Source organism: Hydractinia symbiolongicarpus, chromosome 4 (assembly GCF_029227915.1).
Source record: "Hydractinia symbiolongicarpus strain clone_291-10 chromosome 4, HSymV2.1, whole genome shotgun sequence".
Taxonomy (NCBI): Eukaryota; Metazoa; Cnidaria; class Hydrozoa; order Anthoathecata; family Hydractiniidae; genus Hydractinia; species Hydractinia symbiolongicarpus.
The window spans coordinates 9,493,779-9,518,592 of record NC_079878.1 but is presented as its reverse complement, the minus strand read 5'-3'; the positions used below and the strand labels follow the sequence as shown (position 1 = coordinate 9,518,592).

The following is a 24,814-nucleotide window of genomic DNA, read 5'->3' as shown; positions in this document are numbered from 1 at the left end:
TACGTTGGTTATAGCCTATCTACAAAAAAATGCATTTGTTATGTAGCGATAGAGAGTATTATAAGGGTAACATGCAATATTATGCGATATTACGTTGGTTATGGATTATTGACAGAAAAATATAATATTGTTATGGAACGATTGAGAGTATTATGAAGGTATTATGCTGTATTATGTGATATTACGTTGGTATGGCCATCGACAAAAAAAATTTGTATTTTTTATGGAACGATAGAGAGTATTATGACGGTATTATGTAGTATTATGCGATATTACGTTGGTATGGCCATCGACAGAAAATTTTTGTATTTTTTATGTAACGACAGAGAGTATTATGAAGGTATTATGCAGTATTATGCGATATTACGTTGGTATGGCCATCGACAGAAAATTTATGTATTTTTTATGAATTATGAAGGTATTATGCAGTATTATGCAGTATTATGCGATATTACGTTGGTATGGCCATCGACAGAAAATTTATGTATTTTTTATGAATTGTGAAGGTATTATGCAGTATTATGCAGTAATGTGCGATATTACGTTGGTATGGCCATCGACAGAAAATTTATGTGTTTTTTATGAATTATGAAGGTATTATGCAGTATTATGCGATATTATGCGATATTACGTTGGTATGGCCATCGACAGAAAATTTATGTATTTTTTATGAATTATGAAGGTATTATGTAGTATTATGCAGTATTATGCGATATTACGTTGGTATGGCCATCGACAGAAAATTTATGTATTTTTTATGAATTATGAAGGTATTATGCAGTATTATGCAGTATTATGCGATATTGCGTTGGTATGGCCATCGACAGAAAATTTATGTGTTTTTTATGAATTATGAAGGTATTATGCAGTATTATGCGATATTACGTTGTTATGGCCATCGACAGAAAATTTATGTACTTTTTTTGAATTATAAAGGTATTATGCAGTATTATGCAGTATTATGCGATATTACGTTGGTTATGGATTATTGACAGAAAAAATATGTATTTTTTATGGAACGATAGAGAGTATTATGAAGGCATTATGCAGTATTATGCGATATTACGTTGGTATGGCCATCGACAGAAAATTTATGTATTTTTTATGAATTGTGAAGGTATTATGCAGTATTATGCAGTATTATGCGATATTACGTTGGTATGGCCATCGACAGAAAATTTATGTGTTTTTTATGAATTATGAAGGTATTATGCAGTATTATGCAGTATTATGCGATATTACGTTGGTATGGCCATCGACAGAAAATTTATGTGTTTTTTATGAATTATGAAGGTATTATGCAGTATTATGCGATATTACGTTGTTATGGCCATCGACAGAAAATTTATGTACTTTTTTTGAATTATAAAGGTATTATGCAGTATTATGCAGTATTATGCGATATTACGTTGGTTATGGATTATTGACAGAAAAAATATGTATTTGTTATATAGAGAGGATGTCGGATAATGCGGTTTCATTTGTCGGGTCCATTTGGTTGGAGAAGTATGACTGAACGTCTGTCGGACTTTTAATATCGATAAAGTATGAAGGGTACTAGTTATGTTGTACGTCGTGTGTCGGGACCACTTAGCCCGGTGCTAAATGAAGTCGTTCCCGAGAACACTGCGTGGCAAAAGCGCTGGTGGTCTCACTTAGCTAGAGCGTATAAGTGTTAATTTTTGATAAAGAGACCGGGACAGCGAAGCCATATACTTTTGATTACCCCGCAGGAAAAGTAAACAAGTTTCATATTGGTTCGGATTTGCAAATTGCATGTCAGTCAGAAATTTTTATTTATTTTAAAATTTCCTAGCTCGCTAACTAACTTTTCTAATATTTTTAGGAAATCCTGTTGTTGTATTGGGTTTTATTTAAATTTAAAAGCGAGACTCAATTTTGTTTGGACTTTCCTTTATTGTTGGAGCTGTTGCCTGTTGCATAATAGTTGGCAGAAGGTGGCAAAAGGGGGCAGAAACCGCACCCCCACCCCTTACTCTATTTTGAAAATACCCCCACCCTTATTAAAAGGACCCAAAACCCTTCTTATTCCGAGAGTATATAGTGGATATAGATTGGCACATAATAAATTAAGGAGAAAAAGTGCTCCAGTACTCAATGAACATACTATAACATCACCTATTAGACCACCTAGAACTAACAGACCAAAAAGTTCATCACAATTAGCAGTAATTTGTAAGTTCTACTAACATTTTATTAACTTATTACATTTATTATCATCGTTTCACATTTTATACGAACTGAAACAATGATGATCATTTTAAAATGCATTATCATCTTTTCAAATCTTTTAAGATTGTTTGATAAAACATACCTAAAGCAACTTAAAGCGATTTGAAAACGATTGTAATTTATTTTGTTTTTTAAATTCAAAATGATACAAAGTGGAAGCAAATGGAACACAAATAGGATACGATTAACAAACAATTTTGAAACTATTTTGAAATAAATCTAGAAACAAAATTTGAAACAAATTCTGAAAGGAATTGTTTTCCAAAAGCAATTAAAAAACAATTAGAAATGTAATGAATTTATTATATACGTGAAACTATTTTTAAACATTCCTTTCTCACTTTCTCACAAAATTTTGTGCAAGATTGGGAAACGATTTATACGAAACAATTTTCAATAAACGAATGGATTTAAAACTATTTTTAAAATGATGGTGGAGACAACTCCTATTGTACATTGTTGTGGACTTTAAGTTGTGGACTATATATATTCCCTGGAAAATTAAATTGGCTTACTTTTTTTCTTTGCCCTTAAATAATTGCAGTTTATTATCAACAAGGCATATTTTTAGTTTTTTATAAAATTATAGCTCTCTAAATTAAACAAAACACACATTGGCAAAAAAATTGGCAATAATTTGCTCATGCAAAAATAAAAGAAGATAAAAAATATAAAGCAAGAATACATGCATGAAGTACATGCTAAAAAGAGCTCCTTTGTCATAAAAAAGCAGCTAAAAATTAGGAGCTTATTTTTAATGTGCCTCCCATGGAAGTAACAAAACATTTACTAATAAAAAATATCAGTAAAAATCATTCGAAAATAGTTGTATATATATATATTTTAATTGCATAATTTAAAAAATTTAAGAACCATTTTTGGGTAAATTAAATTATTGTAAAAGTGCTAATAATGTATTTATTATATATGTTGTTTTTTCTGCCATTCATTCATAAATCAAATATTTCTTCTACATTAATATTTTTTATACAATTGTATTATTGTGCACTCTTTGTTGTTGCAGTCTAATGAATTCTTCCTATTGCAGTTTTTTATTCATAAACTTTCAAAAGTTTCTTTATACAAGGATAAAAGAAACTTTTCTACCACATTCTTTAATCTTTCAAGTTTTAACACACAATCTAACGATGGCTTTTATCGCCATTCTTTGCTCCTGAGCTTTTAAAGCAAATCTAATGAAGCCTGTCTATCATCAATTTTTTTTGTTCACTTTTTAAACACTATTCTCCTATTACAGTCTTTTTTTCAGACTTGCAATTTATTTATGAATGCTGTAATCATTCTAAAGCAAATTGTACTGTTGCCTTTTAGATGATACAGTGCATGAACAAGGTGGAAGTTTAGATTTAGAAAGTGAGTGGTTATTGCAACAAAGAATACAAGATATGGATACACAACACGTGATCTTAGAAACCGGTGACAATGTTACAAGAGTTGAAACTGGTATTCGCTATTATAACCCTCGTACAGGTAAGAAATGTTACTTTTTATAAAATAATATATATCCTGTAAGTATTACTGTGGAAAGTTTATCATTTCTTGAACATTATAGTTTAGTAGGCGACGTTTCGGGAGATCCTTCTCCCATTATCGGCAAAGTAAAATGATGGCGCATGTATTTATATAATTGCGGAGGATTGAAATTTATAGAAATTAACCAATCAAAAACGAGCTGATAATTATAGTTAATTATGGTAATTAACATTTTCGGACCTAGATGTAGGTAACTACTTCTTCTGTAGGGCTGGTAACCAAATCTCAGGAAGTTGATACGAGATGCTGTTTATGTGTTTGTTACGTTCTACACTGTTGATGGTTTCTTTAATCTTCCTGGCCGTTGTTCTGGATTCTCTGTCAATGATTTTCTTCTCATCCCAATTAAACTGATGACTTCTGCTCCCGCTGTGGTCCGCAATTTTGTTTTTCTTCACATCTCCGTTTCTCACTGCGCGCATATGTTCTTGTACTTGTTGCTTAAACTTTCTTTTTGTTTCGCCTATATACACTGCATCACAATCTTTGCATGGGATTTCGTAAACAACATTGCTTTGTTCTTCCAGGTTTTTTTTGTCTTTTGGTTTAGACAAAGTGCTTCTTAGGGTGTCTCTAGAGGTAAAAATGCATTTGATCTTGTGTTGCCTTAAAACTCGACGAAGGATATCGCTGATACCTGGTACGAAGAGTAGGAATGCTGATGCGATAAATTCCTCTGATGTTTCCTTGTTGTCTCCGTTGCATCTTCTCTTCATTTTATTTTTCACTTGCGTGATGACTTTATGACTGTATCCATTTGACATGCGCAACATCATTTTACTTTGCCAGATGATGGGAGAAGGATCTCCTGAAACATCACCTACTAAACTATCATGTTCAAGAAATGATAAACTTTCCACAGTAATATGAATACTGAACAGACAAACTGAAATAATATCTTCAATAATATCCTGTAAGTAGTTTTAAAACTATGAATTATTTGGAAGCTCACAGCGCAGTACGATGGTAAACTTTCCTGTACGGGCTATACAACACATCTTCCTGTATGCCGAAAACCCTTTTACCCATTGTTTATCATAATTACTTCAATAATGGTCTTTGGCAGAGCTATGTTTTAAGTGATTTAACAGAATCTTCGCACTAAAACATTACAGTAATTAATCATTTATAGTCCTGTTTCGACAGTTTTTAGGCGAACTAAGGCATTAATCTCTTGTTATTAATCTTCTATGGTACGGTTTTAGCAGTTTTCAATCGAAAATACAGTCCTTTATTAGCTTTTTACGATCCTGTTTTGAGAGTTAACTAGGGTGCCGTATTAACCCTCTAAGAAACTGTTTCAATATTTTTCAATATTTTTCAAAAATCCTACATAAAAAAGTTTGTCTTGTAGCAAACATGTATCTTAATTTTATAATGTGATCCAATTGAAAAACCAGAGGTTTTGTAATAGAAAACGTCATTACAATCGCACCCACAAAGTAAAAGTCTAAGTAAATTTCTTTATGCACTTCATGTAAAAAGGCAGCATAAATGCACAATATAGTGATGCAAGAAATATGTACGATGGCTGATCCACCATGGAATTTTAAGAGGATAACAACTAGTTTCTTTCAGTTTCCAAATACATTCCTCTCATATGCATCTTGATCCGTGTTTCGTAAACAAAAGCTCCTAAAACAATAGATCTACCAAAGTTTAATAGGGAAAGATCATCTGTTTAAGCAAAAAAGATGAACACATCCATCTTTTTAAGAAAGCTGATAGGTTAAAGTTAACAGGTAAAAATAACATCAGTTTTGAAAATGCACAATATGTACATATGACACATCTGTCAGGCTCAGTCGTTTTATTTAAACTGATCATGTATTTCAGTCTTTACATTTGGACTGTACTGTAGGTAAAACTTCTCTAAAAAAATCTCTATTTTACATAGAAAACGAAAACTGTATAAGAATTTAGTACATATGGGAAGACAAATTTCACTGCGAGAGATCATGTTATTATCAAGTAATTTGCAGGAAAACAAGTCTGATATTTTAAATTAATTATAAAAACAGAAAGATTTTTTTTTAATAATTGATTCTATAAATCATATAGCAGTGACAAGTATCTAACAAAATATTGTTTAAATTACAAATTTATGGTTGGCACATTTGACCTGTGTATAGGAAGGATATTGATTGAATAACAAATTATAAGTAATTAAATTGAAAACATATACATTAAGTTTGTGACAAAATAGAACAAATGGTAAAATGCGTATTAGGTACTTTAATAAATATGCTGCATTCCCAATGTATATTTTTATATATTTAGTAAGGTATATTTCTATTGTTTTTTGTTTTGTTTTATTTTCTTTATTGATTTTAATAATGTATCTAATAATTTTAAAGTAAAGTTATTGACAGTGTAATAAATATCATATTTTAAATTATTTATAAAATAGAAAAAATTATTTATTTAATAATAGATTTTTTAAACACAACACAAACCACTACAACTAACAAACAATTGACCTGTGTGTAAAATAATATTAATTGGATAATAAAATAATTGTAAAATGATAATTAAACTGGGACCATATATAGAGTGAGATTTTACATGTTTAGCCTCACAAATATCGAGTGATATACTCTGTATATTATTTCTAGGAGGCTTCGATAGAGAGTCCTAGAGTGTTTAATGCTTATTTAAAGCAAGGCAGACCCAATTAGGGTCCGCACTCTGCCAAACAACTCCCTGCAACATCCAACAGCCCACATAGTGTGCATCTTCCCAATTTCCCAAACATGGCTTGAGTTAACCCTAACATTCACTCGCCCATATTTAATCGCCGCCAAAGGGAATCAAACCCCAGTCTAATGCACAAAGAGCAAGAGTTATACATATAGATATGTAAATTTGACAAAACAGAAAAATTGGATGAATGCTTCAGACACATTTTTTTTGATTTTCATATTTTGTTTCGTTTTATTTTTTGTTTTGTTTTATCTTTGGTGTTGATTTTAATACATACCTATTATTATTAAACATTTCTGTTTTGCAACTTATAGATTCTCCAACTCGTCCAGCAAGTACGGTAGTATTACCTATGTCTCTTGACGATGATATGTCTGATTCAGGCGATTCCTGGGGATCTGATTTTGATGAGAGCGGGGATGTTGAAGAAAGTGAAATTTACGAAGTTCTAGGACAACCCAGAGAGAAAGTTGGAACAGTAAGTTAATAATTAAATTATACAACTTGGTTGTTTTCCATACAGAGAAGTCAATAAAATGACAAAAAAACGCTAGAAAAAATGGTAAGAAAAAAGTCATAAGTCACCTTACTAAACCTTAACAAATTTATTTAGTAACAGTTTTTTTAAATAATTTTATACTTACAACTTGATCAGAATACTTGAAGTCAATAGATAGATAGATAGATGTGCATATTTTACATGGCTAGCCTCACAAATATCGAGGGATATACCCTGTCTATTATTTCCAGGAGGGGCCATGGCGTAGATGGAGAGTCCTAGAGTATTTAAAACTCATTTTGAGCTACGCAGACCCAATTAGAGCCCGTGCTCTACTAGACAACTCCCGGCAACATCCAATGGCCCACACAGTGTGCCATCTTCCCAATTTCCCTCACATGGCTTGGGTTAACCTGGGGCTATGGTAACATTCACTCGCCCATGTTGAATCGCCGTCAAGAGGAATCGAACCCCGGTCTCCCGCACAGAGTACGAGAGCTATAACCACTAATCTACGGCGCCACCAATGTGTCAAGAAAAGGTGTAATGTATAACAATTTGTTGACTTCATAACAACTTTGTATGTTTACTTTTGTACATTCAAAGCTTTTGGCAATAGACACTTTCCATACAATTTATCAACATGTCACAAGGCCAATGAAGACTTTGACAAGACTTAATGATGTTTTGGTCTAAAATCTCTAGCTTCATACCGAAATAATTCCTTGAAATGGTGCTAATTATATACAATTTGAATAAGAAGAAGGCATGGTTTTATTTAATGGGTGAAATGACAAAAGTTTTTTACATTTTTATGAAAAAAGTTGTCAAAAAACTAAATAAAATTAAATAAAACCATGCCTGTGTCTATTGCCAAAAGCTTTGAATCTACAAAAGTAAACATACAAAGTTGTTATAAAGTCAACCAATTGTTATACATTACACCTTTACCAGCTACCATAAATAACCAGTTGGCTAGCTATTCAAATTATTGTGTTGTTATAAAATGTCTTGTTACTTAAATAAAAAAGAAACCCAAGAGAACATAAAGGTCTTTTGAATTTGACTCGAAGCTTTTTCAAATTTGTTAAATGTGAAACAGTTTTATCTTCACACTTGCTAGCACAGCAATAGAAAGCAATTTTATATCTTACTCCAAAATCAATAGAATTAATAGTAAACAGATGAACCTGAAAGCATAGTCATTAAGTTGATACTATGATTTTTGTCATAAGTTAAAGCCTGCTTTTTACCAAACTGCTTTTCTTCTGCAATCACGGGTGACACACAGAATAAATGTTTGCCAGTAATCTTTCTTCTTAGCAACATTGCTCAACTTCATTCCACAATCATATATTCAAATGTTCCACTTACTTGCTGCAAGTCAATACAAAACAATTCCTTAGCCTTTTTTCAGTAGACATGAATTGGAAGCAAACTTTGGAATTGCAACTTGCCGAAGTTTGCCTAACCTATTAAACAGACCAGCTACCGCCAGGCAATAACAATAGGAAGAATAAATTATTCCTACGCACCCATCCCCTAATATTAATCTTTCTGTAACTGTAAATTTCGACAACTTAAGTGAGATTCTTCTTGACGTCACAAATTCTTTTGTTTTAAGTGAGTCCAAAAGTCCACACTTCAGTGAGATTCTTCTTGACGTCATAATTCTTTTGTTTTAAGAGGCTCCAAAAGTCCACACTTCGGTGGCTGCTGAAGTCGACTGTTTTTACAGCAGAAAACAAAGAAATCAAGAGCAACAAAATCAATGAGATGGGGCAAAATGTAGTTCGACTATTGTGAAAACCATAGTACAGACACACGTAGTTTTAATAATCTTGGAGAAAGAGTATTGTTTTCCATTCAGCCTTAAGATGGAACAGTAGTTAGTCATAACACACAGTGCTTTGTTAGTAAGTCTTCTTTTCAGAGTATTTTCAAAACAGTTTTATATCTCATCTGTTCAAACTTCACCTTTCAGGTTGAGTCAGATTATGAAGATATTGAAGGGTTTGTGGAAAAATTGGAAAGAAAGAAGCCACCACTTCCTCCCAGGAACAGTGTTATATTTGAAAGTTTGAGTGACTCATCAGGTATGTTTTTACTGAGGTATGTTTTTACTGAGTTGCATTACTGCATAAAACACTTGAATTTTGACTATTGCAAAAAACTATTTACAGAGAGGTCTTTTTGTGTTTAAAATGAGTTATTACAATAATTCGTAATTTTTCAACTCCAGTGGCACTTGCAATTACTGACTTAAGTAAGATTTTTTCAATGTATGAAAATTACAATATGCTGATTCGGACATATAAGATTTCTATTAAATAATTCGCAATCAAACTCCTGCAAATTTTAGAAAAAGTTTGTTAGCTTTAAGTGCCATTTAAAAATTTTTCTTCTATATTTTTCAGATCTTGAAAAGGATACTTATATTCCAGTAGAGATGGAAAATGAGCAACAACTTGTTCAACTACCTCCCTTAAATCAAAATGCAGATGAGTATCAAGTACGTTCCTTCATCAAGCAAAGTTTTTTGTTTGTTTTAAATACAAATAGGTAATCTACCTCAACTTACAAAAAAACACAATATAATATAAAGGTTGTATGCTGTGTGTGTTGTTTCTAAACTCTTCATCTAATTTGAATGCATTATAAAAAATTTTTCAGCCAGAGGAGGCAGTTGGTTTCATTTTTAACTTATTGACAAATATTTTATATAGTTTTTACATTACATATCAAATTTATACTATCTACAAATTTTACACAAATTATATTTGTTCAAATCCATCTAACTTGTGAGCTGCTTTTTCATTGTCAGCCCCAACTAATATCTATAGCTCAAAAACACAAAGTGGCATTCACTATGCTTTTACACAAAAATAATAGGTTTAGTAAATAAGTAAGTAATCTGTAATTTGGGGCTAAATTTACCCCTGAAAACCTATAAATTTAAATTTTAAGTATAAGTATAAGAAAATCGTTTTTTTTTTCAACCTGCATAAAAGTCATTAAAATCTCAGCATCCTATATCGAGATGTGTGCCATTGTAATGTAACTAAATTCACTGGACTGAACATTCAACACAATAATCACCCAAGGAACTTATTATAAAGAAGCCATAAAATAATGGAAATGGTAAATGAGACAGTTTGGTGTGTGCTAAAGTGCACTTTTAATAAGTGCGAATATATTTCAGTGCATGCTGACAGAACTCTTGCAGTTATAGTCTGATATTTTTAGACTTTATGGTGTATATATAAACCAAACAATTTATTTTTAGGTTAAGCGATATCAAATTGTGAAATGCATAATTGAGAATGAGAAAATTTATATGAAGTCATTAAATAGATTAATTAAGGTGGGTCAATCACTGTTAATTCTATTTTAAATGAATTTTTTTATAGTCCATGGTGTAACAATAGCTTTATTTTCTTTGCAAGTAAAGTGTAACATGCTAATATGTGACTAATAGCAAAACTGTATCCATAGGTTTATATTTTGCATTTCAGGAATATGAAGAACCGTTACTTGATCGAAAGCTTATCAGTCAAGACCGTGTCAAAGTCATTTTCAAACACATCCATGAAATTCTGCAATGTCATCAGTTATTTAACATGGCGTTGAGTGATCGTGCAAATGAATGGGACACAAGGGAGGTTATAGGAGATGTCATTTTTGCATCGGTTGGTACTTTTGATAATAAATATCACAAATTACGAATTTAGCATCTCGAGTGCTAACTTTTTCACGTTTTTAAGTCAATTTGTTTTCGGCAAGGTATAACTAACAATGTGTTACAACTAAGATTCTGTTGATGGCATTTAATTGAAAAACTGTTATGGCCAGTGCAACTAACAAGGGTTGTAAAAGTTGCACATTTTTTCTGGATTTATGTTGTTTTTTTTATTCAGGTAGTTGAAGTTTTTCTTGTTTTTACATTTTCCTCAGGTTGCTATGATTTTAATGTACTAACATAAACGATTTTATTTAGTGTAAACGTTACTTTCCTTTTAGTTTTCTAAGTCAACTGTATTAAAGGCTTATAACTCATTTGTGTCAAATTTCTCTGTTGCAATGGAGAGCATAAAGGAAACATGCAAACTTGTCCCAGCTTTTTTGAAATTCCTCAAGGTAAAGTATTATTTTTTACTATAATCTGATTATTTAGAATACCGGGCACTCAATGATATTTCTCGTTATAAATAAAAATAAAAACAGCTTTGTAATCAGTATTAAATTTCAACTAAATAACATTATATGCTGTTAAATAGGTAACAAACATTAAAAATAAAGCACTTGTAAAATTTTCATAAGTCTATTTTTTATGTTAGGCTACCTGGTGATTACTGTTATTAACATTAGGTACTTTTATATTTAAAACATCTGTTGTGTTCTCGTTCCATTAAGACTTTTACTAAATGACGGTTAAAAGGCTTAAAGTACCACGCATCCAGAATGTAGAGAGACCTAATTCCTGCTTGAATTCTTAGTACATTTCTTTCTGTCAGAATCACTATGCTTATAGAAAAAAATACAATGAGAAAAGTAATGAGTGTACTTTAAGATAAATAAAACTAATTACTTTTAGTAAATTAGGAACATAATAACCCATAGCAAAACCCCTGTTTTTTTGCAGGTGTCAACTAATGAATTATCATCATGTTATAATACAATATGCAGAACTAAAAAGTTTAAATCCATAAAATTTAATTCCATCCCTATTAACGTAAGTATCCATAGTAAAAAAGATCGTCATACTTATAAACAAAAGAAACTTCACTCAATTTCAATTAGCATAGCCGCAATAACCAGTAAATTACTACGTTATTGAATTAAAGCTTCATTATTTCATAAAGTGTTGTTATACTGAAAAAACACTGAATTTAAAAACTTGTGTAATTATAAAAAACTGTTAAATTTGAAATTATTAAATCACACAGTAATAAATGGAGAATTGATGAAAGTTAATAATGTATATGGTGTGACTGAAATAAGGTATTAACTCTCCTATCTTAAATTTAATTTTTTTGAATTCATTGTATAACTATAACTTTATAAATTTATAATGGAGTATGAAGATAATAACATTGATAGATTTCTGTAAGTTGTATGGTAACATAGCCCTAAATTTATTTTCAATTCGGCCTAATTTTAGAATCGTTTATACCGACACAATACCAAACAATCTTTGTATGACTTAATGAGGCAACCACTTGAGCGCATTCCTCAACTTGTAATACTGACCCAAGCACTTGTGAAAGTCACTCCCCTTCTTCACCCTGATCGACCACCGCTTCAGATGGCACTGACTCATTTAGAATGTTTAAGCGAGACTCTTGCAAAAAAGCGGAAAGATTCCATGTGTAAACACAAAGTGAGGCAACTGGATGGCTATTTTACAGGTCTTGATAAAGTAAGTCATTTGTTAATTAGTGTTTATTTCTCTTTCACTTACATATTTACTTGTCAGGCCTTGTATAGAAAAAATGTTTACAACTGGGCAATTTTCTTGAAATATTTTAAGAGATAATCTGTTATATTGTGTGGGTAGCCAAAAATGTTCCAAATTCTTTCGGAGACTTCAGTTTATTAACAATCTGATCCTTCACTAATGTGTTTTTAAATATATAAATTTTTACTATGCGTAGGATGTTCAGTGTTATATGATTACCTTCTTCTTATAGCCTCTTGCTTCAAAAAAGCGATACTACATAAGACATGATGATATGCTCCTTTGTGTAAGAAGCTTTATTTTGTTGTCTTTTGTTGTACATTCAGCTTTGCTTGTTTTAATTTTGCGCCTCTATGGGTTATCCACAAAAAGTTGTTGGTGCTGCCAATAAGATTAAGATCATTTGGCAAGAGAGAAATGATATCCATAATCTGTTTGTAGTTTAAGTTTTAATGCACAGTTACGCTTGAAAAGAGTGTATTAATTTTAATTCAAAAACCTAGTATATTGTATTTCTTGTGCATTTGTACCTTACAAGGTTATGTTTTTAGCTTATTGAAGACAATAAAGTTGTTAAAACCAAACTTCGCAGGATCTTTTTGTTGAGCGATTTAATTGTATGTGCAAGTATTCTCAACAAGTAAGTTATTATTTTTCTCTTTTAACATTTCCTTATTTGTGTAACATTCAAACCATTGGTGTTTATTGACTGGAAAATTGCTCAAGGTCTTCTCAAGATTGTTTTAAAGTTAACATTTGTTTTTTTAGCACCATCCTTGGCCTTTACTCAATAAACCATTTATTAATTCATCTGTAATTTAAAAGTTTTTATTTATAGTGTTTTCTCTCTATTTTTTAGACAAAAGCAATTAAAACTGATGACAAAGAAGAAGTATAAAGTGAAATGGTGTTTACCTGTGAACGATGTGGAATTGATTGATGTTGGTTCTGGTATTTCTATAAATATCGACAAGAAAACAACAACTATCAAATACTCTCAATCAAGTATGTGTCTCTTAGATAAAAAAAATGGGTGTGTCTGCAGAGTAATGCCTGAGTAATTAACTAATGATTAAAATTTCATGTTCGTGAGGATACCAATGGCATTTATACAGATTATTTTGTGCTTCTGAAGCATACTGAAGTTGAAAAAAATGCAGTAACACTTCATAATTTTTGTGAATGTATTATAGACTGTACAAAAATTAACGTATAGGTGTGTAGCTACTTGATAATGCAATCTAAGGGACTGGTTTTAAACTTGGATTTACTGTTGTCCTGGAATACCTGCTTAACAGCTCTCATTTATTTACCCCAAAAATTTAGAAACTTGAGACGCTGGATATCGACGTGTTTTTACAGATAACGTTGATTTATTGTAAATAGTAGTTTTACCCAAATTTCAACTAAAATAGACAGTTCCTCAATATTTAATATTTAAAAAAATACCCCTGTTTTCTTAAGAATCGCCTTGACTACTACTCATCATGAATAAATTTATACTATTTTGTATTTTCATTTTTTTAAAGGGGCTGCGATATGGTTTTAAACTTTAGTGACTTACACGAAAGTCGAGCTAATAGCGGTGAAACATTTATGATCACTGAGGACAAAAACAAAATCTTAAATCATCTTGAATATAATTTGGGTATCCAAATATAACTGAAAATGACAGAAGAGTTCCCCACATATACTTGATATCCATGATTTATTCGCTATATATAATATACCTTGCTTTTAACTCAAACTTTTTAATAAAATAAACTTCTAACCTTTTGAACTAGCTAGCTAGCTACATCCTTCGAAATTTTGCATAGAAACATACAAGTTTATCGCATATAATGCCAATCGCAGTATCAACAATTTCAAAATCTTTTTAGAGGTATTAATTGCCTTCTTAAAGCTAGTAACATAGCTTTTTTTAACAAATACAGCTTCTCGTGTTGTTTCTGCTCCCTCGTCAAAACAAACTTTCGATTTCCTGATATTTAATACATTTTAGAGACTGTAGCTTATTTTACCGCCAAAAAGATTATTGAAGAAAAATTTTTCTTTTTTTTTTTAAATAAAAATAAAAAGAAGCAGATTTATCATAAAAAATTAATTATTTATAAGCAGGTTGTCTATGTAGACGTCTATGTAGTTCTAATGTGTATATAATTTCTTGCACCTTGACTCTTTGAGTGGTCCGTTATTACCCACCATTCTTTAAAATGTGTGGGGATTAAACTTATTGAATCGTTTCGTAGCACCTTTAAAACACATTCTTAAATATAGGGAAGACATGGAATTCTACTGGAAAAGGATATAATATTATTTTGGATTTCAATGATACGTTTATTCACTAGTTTCCAGTCCTCGACCGGGTGGAAAGAACTCTTCCCAATTAATTGAAGATCTTCAACATGATATAGCTTTGATTGGCGAGATTGCAGGAAAAGTGGCTTCACTGCGCAGATCTTATAGGGTAAGATATTTATCTGTTATTTTAACTTTTGGTTTTTAAGGTTCTTATTGAGACCAAGTTTGTTTCTTTACCATCACGGTGATCGTTGTTATCGTTATCATGATTATCACTGTCATCATCCAGCCCTTTTTAATTTACGTCGGCACTCGTCGTTGTTGTCGTTGTCATTGTCGTTGTTGTTGTTTTTGTCTTTTTTGTCGTTTTTGTCGCTGTTGTTCTTGTTGTTGTGGTGTTGTTTTTTTTGTTGTTGTTGTTGATTTTTGCTGATGTTGTTGTTGTTGTTGTTGTTGTCGTCGTCGTCCTCTTTGTTGTGGTTGTTGTCGTCGTCGTCGTCTTCCTCTTTGTTGTGGTTGTTGTTGTCGTTATCCTTTGTGGTTGCTGTTGTTGTCATTGTGTCTGCTCCGATTTCTTTAGTTCCACGTATTGTTTTTAGTTTCTTGATACGAAAAAAGTAAACAACTGGTTTAAAGATGTGAAAAATCTGCTGGATCGCGAAACAGAAATTGCTAATATGAATTGGATCGAATTATCCATTCCAGTACGCGACAGACAGTACGTAAACATTAATGTGCAAAGATTGATCTGCTCATGAAATGACGCAGTATTTTATAAAAATAAGTGGAAATTGCAACTTGGCCATTAGTGGCATTTCCTAAACATTTCTAGTCAAAAGCGTGATATTGTAAAAGTAGTTTACAATGTTCATCTTATTTTTATTATTTTGAGTATAGTTTCTTTTTACGATGTTTTTAGTCGTTGTAGGATTATTCTAACAAAAAGAAAAAAGAAAAACAGAAAAAAAAGAACTGAAATTTTACTTTTTCTTTTTCTTATTGTTTAAAGAAGCAACGACAATAAAAAAATACTAGTAGAAAGAGTTTCTTGTTCGTTATTTCTCTGTAGCAAACAATTTAAAAAGCAGTTGCGTTATTTTATTCAGATATCAACTAATTAGAAAGGAAAAAGTTCAAAAATACCCATTTCATGTATAAGAATGTGCCTTTAACTTAAATATACGCTAATGCCTTGTCTGGTTTTTTTAAAGTTTTCTAAAAGTTTTAAACAGAATTTAGCTGGTGTAATGAAATGTACCCGTTTTTTACTGTTTTAGAAACGAGCGCATGCGCTGTTTATTCAATGTGCATTCCCCCTACAAGAAACTCGAATGGTCTGCGGAGTTGGAGAATGTGAAGTTGCGGTTAGCACACAACAATAATCCAGGATGGTTCTTGCAGGAAGAAAGCATTTACGATGGAGAGACAGCTGTTTTGAGAAGAACTCAACCGTTGGTTGCAAATATGGTACCCCTGTTTATGATTGAGCAGAAGTATAGTGTAAGTGCTTTGTGTTTCACAATAGTAGCCACTGATTAAATCAGACCTTTAATGCAAACGGATATTTTTAAGTTTACAAAAAATTTGGATAATTAAAAGTGTTTGATAACTTGCGAATATAATATTTTAAGATAAAATCTGTTGTTAGCAATATTGTTTGTACCTACGAGCCTAAAGCAGGTCAAGGTAGAAACATAATGAAAGGACAGCAGGTTTAAAGGGAACCCCAGGTATAAAATGATATTGGACTTATAGAGCTTAAAAAGTTGGTTAACAAGTCTTTTTAAATTTTTTAAGAAGCTTTTTTCATGCTCAAGATGTTCACATTTAGAGGATTTTAGCTTTAGTTATGCTGCATAAATTATGATGTCATATTTCAGGAATAGCAAATTTTGACTTGTTTTGTCATCAGTAATTTTAGACATGTTAAGGGATATGCATTCAAACTTTATCAATGCATAGATAATATAAAGGTAAATTGATTAACATAATTTTCTTTGCCAAAATGCCACTTGTTTGCTTGTCCCAGGCCTCTTAATTTTTTGCTGACGACAACTTGGAATCTGCAGGTTGGTTTGCAATAAAATTTTCTGTGTAAACTTGTACAGACCCTTTATCTAACTCTAAATTTAAATCTAAGTCTAACATCGTTTTATACATCGGGTTCCCCTTAAGGCCGTTTTGGGGGGCAAGAACACGAGATGTAATATTTTTTGATCATTTTCAACCCTAACTCTAGAGTTAACCCGTAAAGGGTAGTATTAACGCAGAATCGAAAGGAAATGCAAAAAAGTTTGAATACAGGATAGTTTTAGTTATCCGGTATTTAAATTAACAGCTAAGAAATGTGATACAAGATTATAATCTTTAAGGATGGGAAAGACAATGCTTTTTTTTGTTGATTAAATTAATGCAAGCAACAAATTTCATGGAATTTCCGAACGATTTGTCACAAAGTTGAAGAAAGAAACATTGTAATGTGGAGTAATTAGGAAAGCATTGCTGGATTTGTTTATAACCAGTCAGTTTTTGATTCAGCACTACTGCTGCCAATTTTCGAGAAGAAGGTTAAATCACCTTTATATATTTTAAAGAAAAAGATCCTCTTTTTCCCTGCAGGCCAGCAAATTAGGTTAAATTGTAGAATTTTAATATTCCATTATAAAAAGACCTTATTTTGTGAAGAATTTATCCTGATAAATGAATAAAAAAGTCCCAGCTACTCAACGTGCGAGGTAGTTTATCTGAAATTTGTTAAAACTTGAAGAAGAATAATTTAAACCTGGTCTGGGCGTGGCAACATTGTGATGACGTGTTTTTTTCGACTGTTATGAGTTATAGTTTTGAATGTTTTTCACGTATGTACAGGGTATAAAAATACTTCTTTCGTTGTCTGTCTCATAAAAACACAAGATAATTCTATGTAAGTTAATGAGAAAAAGGTCAGGAAATTCTAAATTTTGCAAAATATGACCGGTAGTATATTTTTTCATTTAAAATTTGTTGTCTTTCATGAAAATACGTGCTTTTAAAGGTTACCTCCCGCGAAAAATTAAGTTAAGCTCATATGAAAGTTCTTTGAAAGTTCTCTAGGAATGTTTTTATTTTTTTGAAATTTTTTTTTCCGTTCTCGAAATATTTGTCTTAAAAGTTGCGCTAATTATGCAAAATTACTACATCATGAGTTAGCATTAAGCATTATTATGGTAAATAAATATTGAAATTTATGTAAAATGTTTAAATGCGTCAAAGTGAACGGCCAGAAAACATTTGTAACACTATATGTCTTGTCAAACATGTTAAATTAACCTCCTTGTGCAGAGCGTACTCATGACATCATGCATAAAGAAACAACCAAGAATTTAAAAAAAAAATATTGAAACTCCTAGACAATCTTTTAACCCTGATCGATCCAAATCCGCCCCCCTGACGGTTTATTTTTAATAACTCCTTATTGCTATGTTATATGGCTATGAAACTTACTGAGTTTCAATATTTATCTATTAGACACCTGCATGCCAAATGTTTAGGTTCCATACCTTTCAGAGGCTTTGATATTGGCCATTACTTCAAACTACCCCTAAAAATCTCTATGAAATCCTTTTAATAGGGAAGATTTAATAACTTCTGTTAGGATCATCCTTAGAACTTTAAACTTGCAACACAAGTTTGTTTTATTAAAAAGAATCATTTTGCATAATTTGGACACGTGAATAATCCGATTTCCCGATTTTGTCGGATTTTACCCGAAAATCGGAAAAAAACGGATTTTCAGCCAATTTTGGGCAATTTTTTTTGCGATCTACGTAAAAACCGAAAAATATGTTAAATAACTTTTATTGAACTTTCAGAAACTTCAAACAGAATGCAAAAATTCGCTCTGGAACAAAAGTAGTTAAATTTTAAGCAGATTGTGGCATTTTTAACAAATTTCAAGCTTCTGATGACGTCACAGAAAATGTGCTGACACAAACAAAAATTTATTGCTGCCATTTTGTTCCTTTTATAACGTACTATTAGCGTGCCAAGTTTGATTCAATTTGAACAATCTTATAAAAAGATATTGAGGAGGCGGATTCCGCCCCCCTCCCCCCCCCCCCCCCCCCCCGATCATAGTATGTTTGAAAAACCCCGGACCGAATAGGGTTAAGCTTTTTCATATGCATTTAATTTCATTTTGGCGGGAGGTAACCTTTACCTTTGTTTTGTAGGTTCAATGTGTACTTGAGGTGTCAGACACCACCATTCCACATCCAATGTTTTGGGTATTCTCCGGCAACGAACACGTTGGTTTAATAACTTTGATGGAAATGAATATGACGTCCGAGCCACATGCTGTGGAGAGCTTCGTAGCGTGCAAGGCTAGAATATGTTGCGCCGAGTTGTCTCGTGAACCTGAAATCTCTTCTGGCGACGGGGATTACAGACCAAGTTTACTCGTTTGGATTGGTACTATGTCTGGCAGGTAAAACATAATTATAGAAGAATGTATAGAATTAATCATGGTTTTCATTGAAACCTAATTCCACATTGTAGTCTGGTGGTCGTCTCTTTTCGATCGCTTTTGTTTTGAAACAGTCTGTATACTGGTTATTTGACCAATCACATTGCTAATTTTCTACATTTTATAGCAATTTTATTAAATATTATTCCATAACATTTTGTGTTTCGAGCGTGCGCAATGTAAAGTTATAGATCGCTATAAATAATATTTTATCTTTTTTTATGTAGTATTCTATTATTCGACCCTCACAGTGGAGAAGAGAAACCATACACTTTTGCTATGTTGAAGGATTCTATTACAACGTTAAAGTAAGTCGAACTTTTGGACAATGACTAATCGTAGATCCTTGCCCAGTTAATATAGTGCGAATCAAAAATGTTTTTTGTGATGTTGGATTTAAGCGTATTATACCTGGACTAACTGCCCGTGGCTTCTTAGACTAAGCATAACTTTTGTTGGCACGTGATAGAGCCCTAAAACCCCTAAAAATGTCTATAAAAATGTCTATAAAATGATAGAGCATAACTTTTGTTGGCACATGATAGAGCACTAAAACCCCTAAAAATGTCTATAAAATATTTTGTTTTTTTACCTCCAACATCTTTAATGGTAATATTCTACATATGTAGCAAAGTTTAATGACATGAGCGTCAATATTTTTTGAAAAGTGGATTTTTTATCTGTATCCCTAAAATAGCAAACCTTCCGGCCAATATGCCAATGACGTCATTAAAACCTATTTTTTTAATATATTATTTTTTGGCACATAGTCCACAAATATACCAAGAATCAAGGTTGTAAGTTTGTAACATCAGTAACAATTGAGAAATTAAAGTATATTGGAGAATGGAGACAATGGCGTATCTTAAGAATGTATGACGTCATTTATACACCCCGTAACGTCATCAATATGCCTTTTGACCTGCAACGAGAGTTTTTAAGAAATTCTACAACTATACCAAGTTTTATCACTTAAGCATAGGTAGTTTGGGATTTATGACCCAGGGGCACTTTGTGTTCCCCCTATAGGGTTACACGGGCAAAACAGCGCAGGGTTGAAATTCTCAAATACATAGTAGTTAAAAGCACGAATAAAAATAATTTCCGTTGCAGTTTTATGCGAAAATTTGCCCAGTGTTATAATACAAAAAATAGATTTCATTTTTAAAAAATGCTTAATCAAAAATAAAATTTGATCTAGCCATTGTGCTTCACATGAGGTTTTGCTCACTGCGCCAGTTTCTTTTCCTTTATTGACCAATTTTAGTCATATATGCCGACAATTTTATAACCATTGGCTGGCGATTCTCTCTATGACAGCTGTAGAATAGTTCGTATTTCTATAAATAATTATAATCCGAATGTTAGAGATAAGGATTAAGTCTTCGATTGAGATACATTTCAACGTCCATTGGACATGGATAGCCTAAAGTAACTCATACAGTTATTGTTTTGTATATAAATTTTCATTTATCAAGGATTTAGTAGAAGGGGCGTTAATTCGAGCACTTTTTAAAAAATGGCGGTGTTTATAAACCGTTGCTATCACGCATCATTGTATAGTCTATTAGTCCTTTCATAGAGCATGGACAATTTAAAGCTAAGCTCTTTATGATTCTTTATATTTTTTTTAGATTTTCTCACGGTAAAATGTTTGCAGGTTTGGCGAACGGGACGTTAGCATGTTTTCAACGAAAATTAGGTAGGTTTTGTAACGGCGGGCGCAATTTTTGCAGGTGCATCTATTATTTTATTGAATCCTTGAGATTAGAATGTGAATATTGATTTTAAAAACAAGAGATGTTTAAAAGATTTGCGAAATAAAACGGCTAATTTCTTAAAACAATGAGTTTTTTTGCGAGAATTAATTTTCGCAAATGGCTGTCTTACGTATATTTCGCGAGAAGTTGTTTTTGCAAATCAAATCAATAATTTGCGAAATTTTCTATTTGAGAAATTTACTTCTCTTAAAATAAAATATTAGAGAATATTAACAAGTAGAGCACTCCCTTACATTAAGTACAATAAACCGGTAATGTACTAATGTTAGCCCATTTAAAGTCATTTATTGATTGCGACCCAACTTGTGTAGCAAGCAAGTAAAAAAAGGGAGTTAGAGCAATGTAATACTTATATCTCTTGTACCAATGTACGTAAGTTACAGTCAAAAGGGATGAAGAGTCTTCATGGTACTTTACTCTCTCTTCTAGATGGTACATGGAACTTAAAAAATCCTACTATAGTGTGTTTGGGTGTAAAATCAATCCTTGCTTTAACTGAAGCTGGTAAAAAATTGTGGTGCGCTTGTGGATCAGAAATAATTATACTGGATGCATTAACGTTGGGTGTTGAGGTAACTATGCAGACTTTTACTTGTGTGTAAAAGTGCTTGTTGCAGCATGCCTAGTATGTAATTTCTTTGTTTTGTTACAAGTAGAGTTTTTCTATCTCAGATCTTATATCGTGAACATTTCCTTATCTTGGACAAATATTTTAGTCCTCTTTTCTTTTTGTGCCCTTTCTGTCCTTTCTCTGTATCCTTTCTCAATCTACAATCGGTTACTTTGGTAAACAGCATTCGAATTTAGCAAAGAGCATCAACTCGTCAATTAAGTGCTACTTCTATATATAAGTAGGAATTATGGAGTCCCGAAAGATCACAAAAAGGAGCTATGCTGCTGACATCAGCAGAAATTAGCACAACTTAAGAGTTTGGATTTATCCACAAACCTGAGTTCGCCGTTAACATTGATAAGTGAAATTTCAAATTGTGCGAATTTAATATAGAAACAATTAAAATTACTACTTGTGGCTACAAACAATTATATATTGTTCTCCAGTTTCTCCAGTTTTTTGTGAGTTCGAAATAGAGAGAATCCACTGTATTTTGAAACGCTGACTTGTAACCTAGCCATATCTTAATTTGATCATAACAGCGAAAAATAGTTGCTGTTCTGAAGTTAAAGGATGTTGACAAATGTTTTGTGTTATGCTTTAGAAGAAAATAGACACGTGTGAATGGAACAAAATAGATGTGAAACATTTAGTAGCGTATGGTATTGGAGTATGGGTTTCTTCCTGGAAGTCTTCAAAACTGCAGCTTTATCACGCAGAAACGTTGGAACATTTACAAACTATAAACATAACAACACCCATATCCAGGATGAAAAGTGGTTAGTTTTTACATCCTAGTTACCGCAAGAAATTTGTAATTTAATTTCTTGCAAAAAATAATCATTACAACTGCCTCCATGGCTGTTTATTTAAAATTCTAACTTGTGTGTACTTTTAGAGATTGATGGTAAAATCCAGAGCATCAACATTGAAAAAATCTACGTCACTGCATTACTTGCGGAGAAGGGATTACTCTGGGTGGGAGTCAATCAAGGACTTATCGTAACCTATCCTTTGCCACGTCTTGGAGGCATTCCTACAGTAGCAGGGCAAGCCTGCGTTTCGTTTCATATCCATGAAGGACCTGTGAAGCACCTACACTCATTTAGAATATCTACGAAACTGTTTCCACAAATTGAAACAGCTTCAGGTATGTTTTTTTCGGCATTTAAATGATTAGAATTTCCAACTTGGTTTATCATCAGATGGTACGCGCTTTTTTATGTAAGCAATATTTAATAACTTAACACGAGGCTCGAATTCTACAGGAAAAAAAGCAACTTTTAAGAAGCACACAGTCTGAAGTTAGTAAAGAAAGATAAAGGACAAACAACACGGATACTGAAGATAGCCTTAGAATTTGGAATTTTACTGTTTCTAAACTGTCTGTGCAAAATCGTTAAAAGGGATGTTTGATTTCTATTGACGCACTAACCAAATTGAGCAAGCAAACACGTGAATTGATATAGGTAGTCAACAAAAAAACAAGTAAACAACAGTCGAGCCCACAAAATACAGAAACATAAGCAATTTTGAACATCAGCTTTGTATAGCTTATAAAAAATGCGTGTATGTTTATTATAGTCAGAGCCTATTTAATTTAGTCTTCCTTCCAAATTTCAAATGAGCACTGTGGAGTTTTTACTTTAATTTGTGCAATATACTTTTGCCAGCCTTGATGTGACGTATTTGAGCATTTCAATATGTTAGTTTGATTAAAAACCCCACGCAACTCAATCTCAAAAATACTGGGAATACATTTTGACGAAAATCTGAATTGGAAAAATCATATTACCAAAGTTACACAATCTTCCTATGCAGTAATTCGAGCACTTAAACAATGGAAACGATTTACTCCGTATCATGTGAGAAAGAACCTCGCTGAAACACTCATTCTATCCAAACTTAATTATAGTAATGTAGTATTTGGCCAATTACCAAAGTACCTATTAAATAGACTTCAGAGAGTGCAGAACACAGCAGCATCTTATGTTCTTGGAAGATATGTGAAAACAACAGACGTTATCGATCTTGGGTGGTTGCCAGTTAGAGAAAACATTGATTTCGCGACTGTTAAACTGGTACATAAAGCTTTACACACTGATACATGGCCAGACTATCTTCCATTACATATGAACACATTTAATCCACGTTTGGGTAATGAAATGACATTACAACATGGTGAAGCAAAAACGTTTTCTGAACAAGCTAACATATATAATGACCTACCACGTAAAATAAGAGTTTGTGAAAATTTTTACAGGTTTAAAACAGATGCAAAAGAGTATTTCAAAGACAAAGGTTTAGCGAGGCTTCTGTCATTGTGATACTTTTTCTTACGTATAACTATTTTATTTTCATCTTTAACGACTTGCTGAGATCAGTTGAATGGTACTTCAACTCTTCAATCGATTTCAACAAATTAACTTTTAGCAAGTGAATAATTTTCATCATATTTTATATATATCTTTTGTGGTTTAGCGTCCTGGTGTCTACTACCCCAATTTACTTAGCAACATGTGCCTACTTATGTCTATTTTATTCAATCTATTTAAGCTACAATTTAATTGGTGAACTCATGCACTTTTGTCTTCTACTTTTTCCACGTTCCAATTTTCTTTTGTCTCCCTTTTTTCAGCCTTTTCTCAGCGTTCTGTTCCAATTACCATGTGTCTTGACTTATCTTAAGTGTAGGATTTTATAGTATTTTATTAATTGTATTATATGTATAAATTTATCATAACTTATTTGCAAATAACTTTTAACATTTTCTCTTTTTTTATTTTTTTTTATGGAGAAGAACCATTTGTAAATAATGGAACCAAATACATGATGATGATGATGATGATGATGACGCTCTATCAATTATATATTAGACAGGCATTAAATTGGTTGTTATTGAGGTATGTTTTGTGTTTAAGCTTACTATGATGATCAAATATTTTTTTTAGCGGAACACAACGAAGTAAAGTCGATGTTAAACGTAGATATGTTCAGCGATTCAATATCAGAGGTTGAGAGCTCTATGGAGGTTGTTCAACAAAAGCCATCCGGCGAACCAGTATATTTTGTAGTGGATCCTAACGCAGAAAACCAATATGGTGGAGTGAATAGTTATGTTAAGAATAAAGATGTGTTACAGCAGGAG

At 32.1% G+C, this 24,814-nt stretch overlaps 1 protein-coding gene across 1 annotated transcript; it reads left to right on the top strand.

The window, feature by feature from the left end:
- Positions 1-1,752: 1,752 nt before the first annotated feature.
- LOC130641136 (rho guanine nucleotide exchange factor 10-like) lies at positions 1,753-24,601 on the top strand. The gene is made up of 23 exons (XM_057447807.1): positions 1,753-2,196; positions 3,586-3,744; positions 6,825-6,988; positions 8,994-9,105; positions 9,427-9,521; positions 10,296-10,373; positions 10,525-10,698; positions 11,030-11,146; positions 11,652-11,741; positions 12,171-12,428; positions 12,700-12,753; positions 13,019-13,107; positions 13,327-13,472; positions 14,816-14,934; positions 15,368-15,486; positions 16,046-16,268; positions 18,980-19,233; positions 19,500-19,580; positions 20,907-20,974; positions 21,483-21,625; positions 22,271-22,445; positions 22,565-22,816; positions 24,464-24,601. The coding sequence occupies exons 2-23, from the start codon at positions 3,660-3,662 to the stop codon at positions 24,595-24,597; spliced, it is 3,030 nt and encodes a 1,009-aa protein (XP_057303790.1). The 5' UTR covers positions 1,753-2,196; positions 3,586-3,659; the 3' UTR covers positions 24,598-24,601.
- Positions 24,602-24,814: the final 213 nt, after the last annotated feature.

Bases quoted from the DNA above. Each gene is read 5' to 3' on its own strand.
- LOC130641136 (XM_057447807.1), top strand. From the start codon at position 3,660: ATGGATACACAACACGTGATCTTAGAAACCGGTGACAATGTTACAAGA. The intron at 11,742-12,170 runs GTAAGTATCCAT...GCCTAATTTTAG, and splicing joins TTAATTCCATCCCTATTAAC to AATCGTTTATACCGACACAA. The intron at 21,626-22,270 runs GTAACTATGCAG...GTTATGCTTTAG, and splicing joins CATTAACGTTGGGTGTTGAG to AAGAAAATAGACACGTGTGA.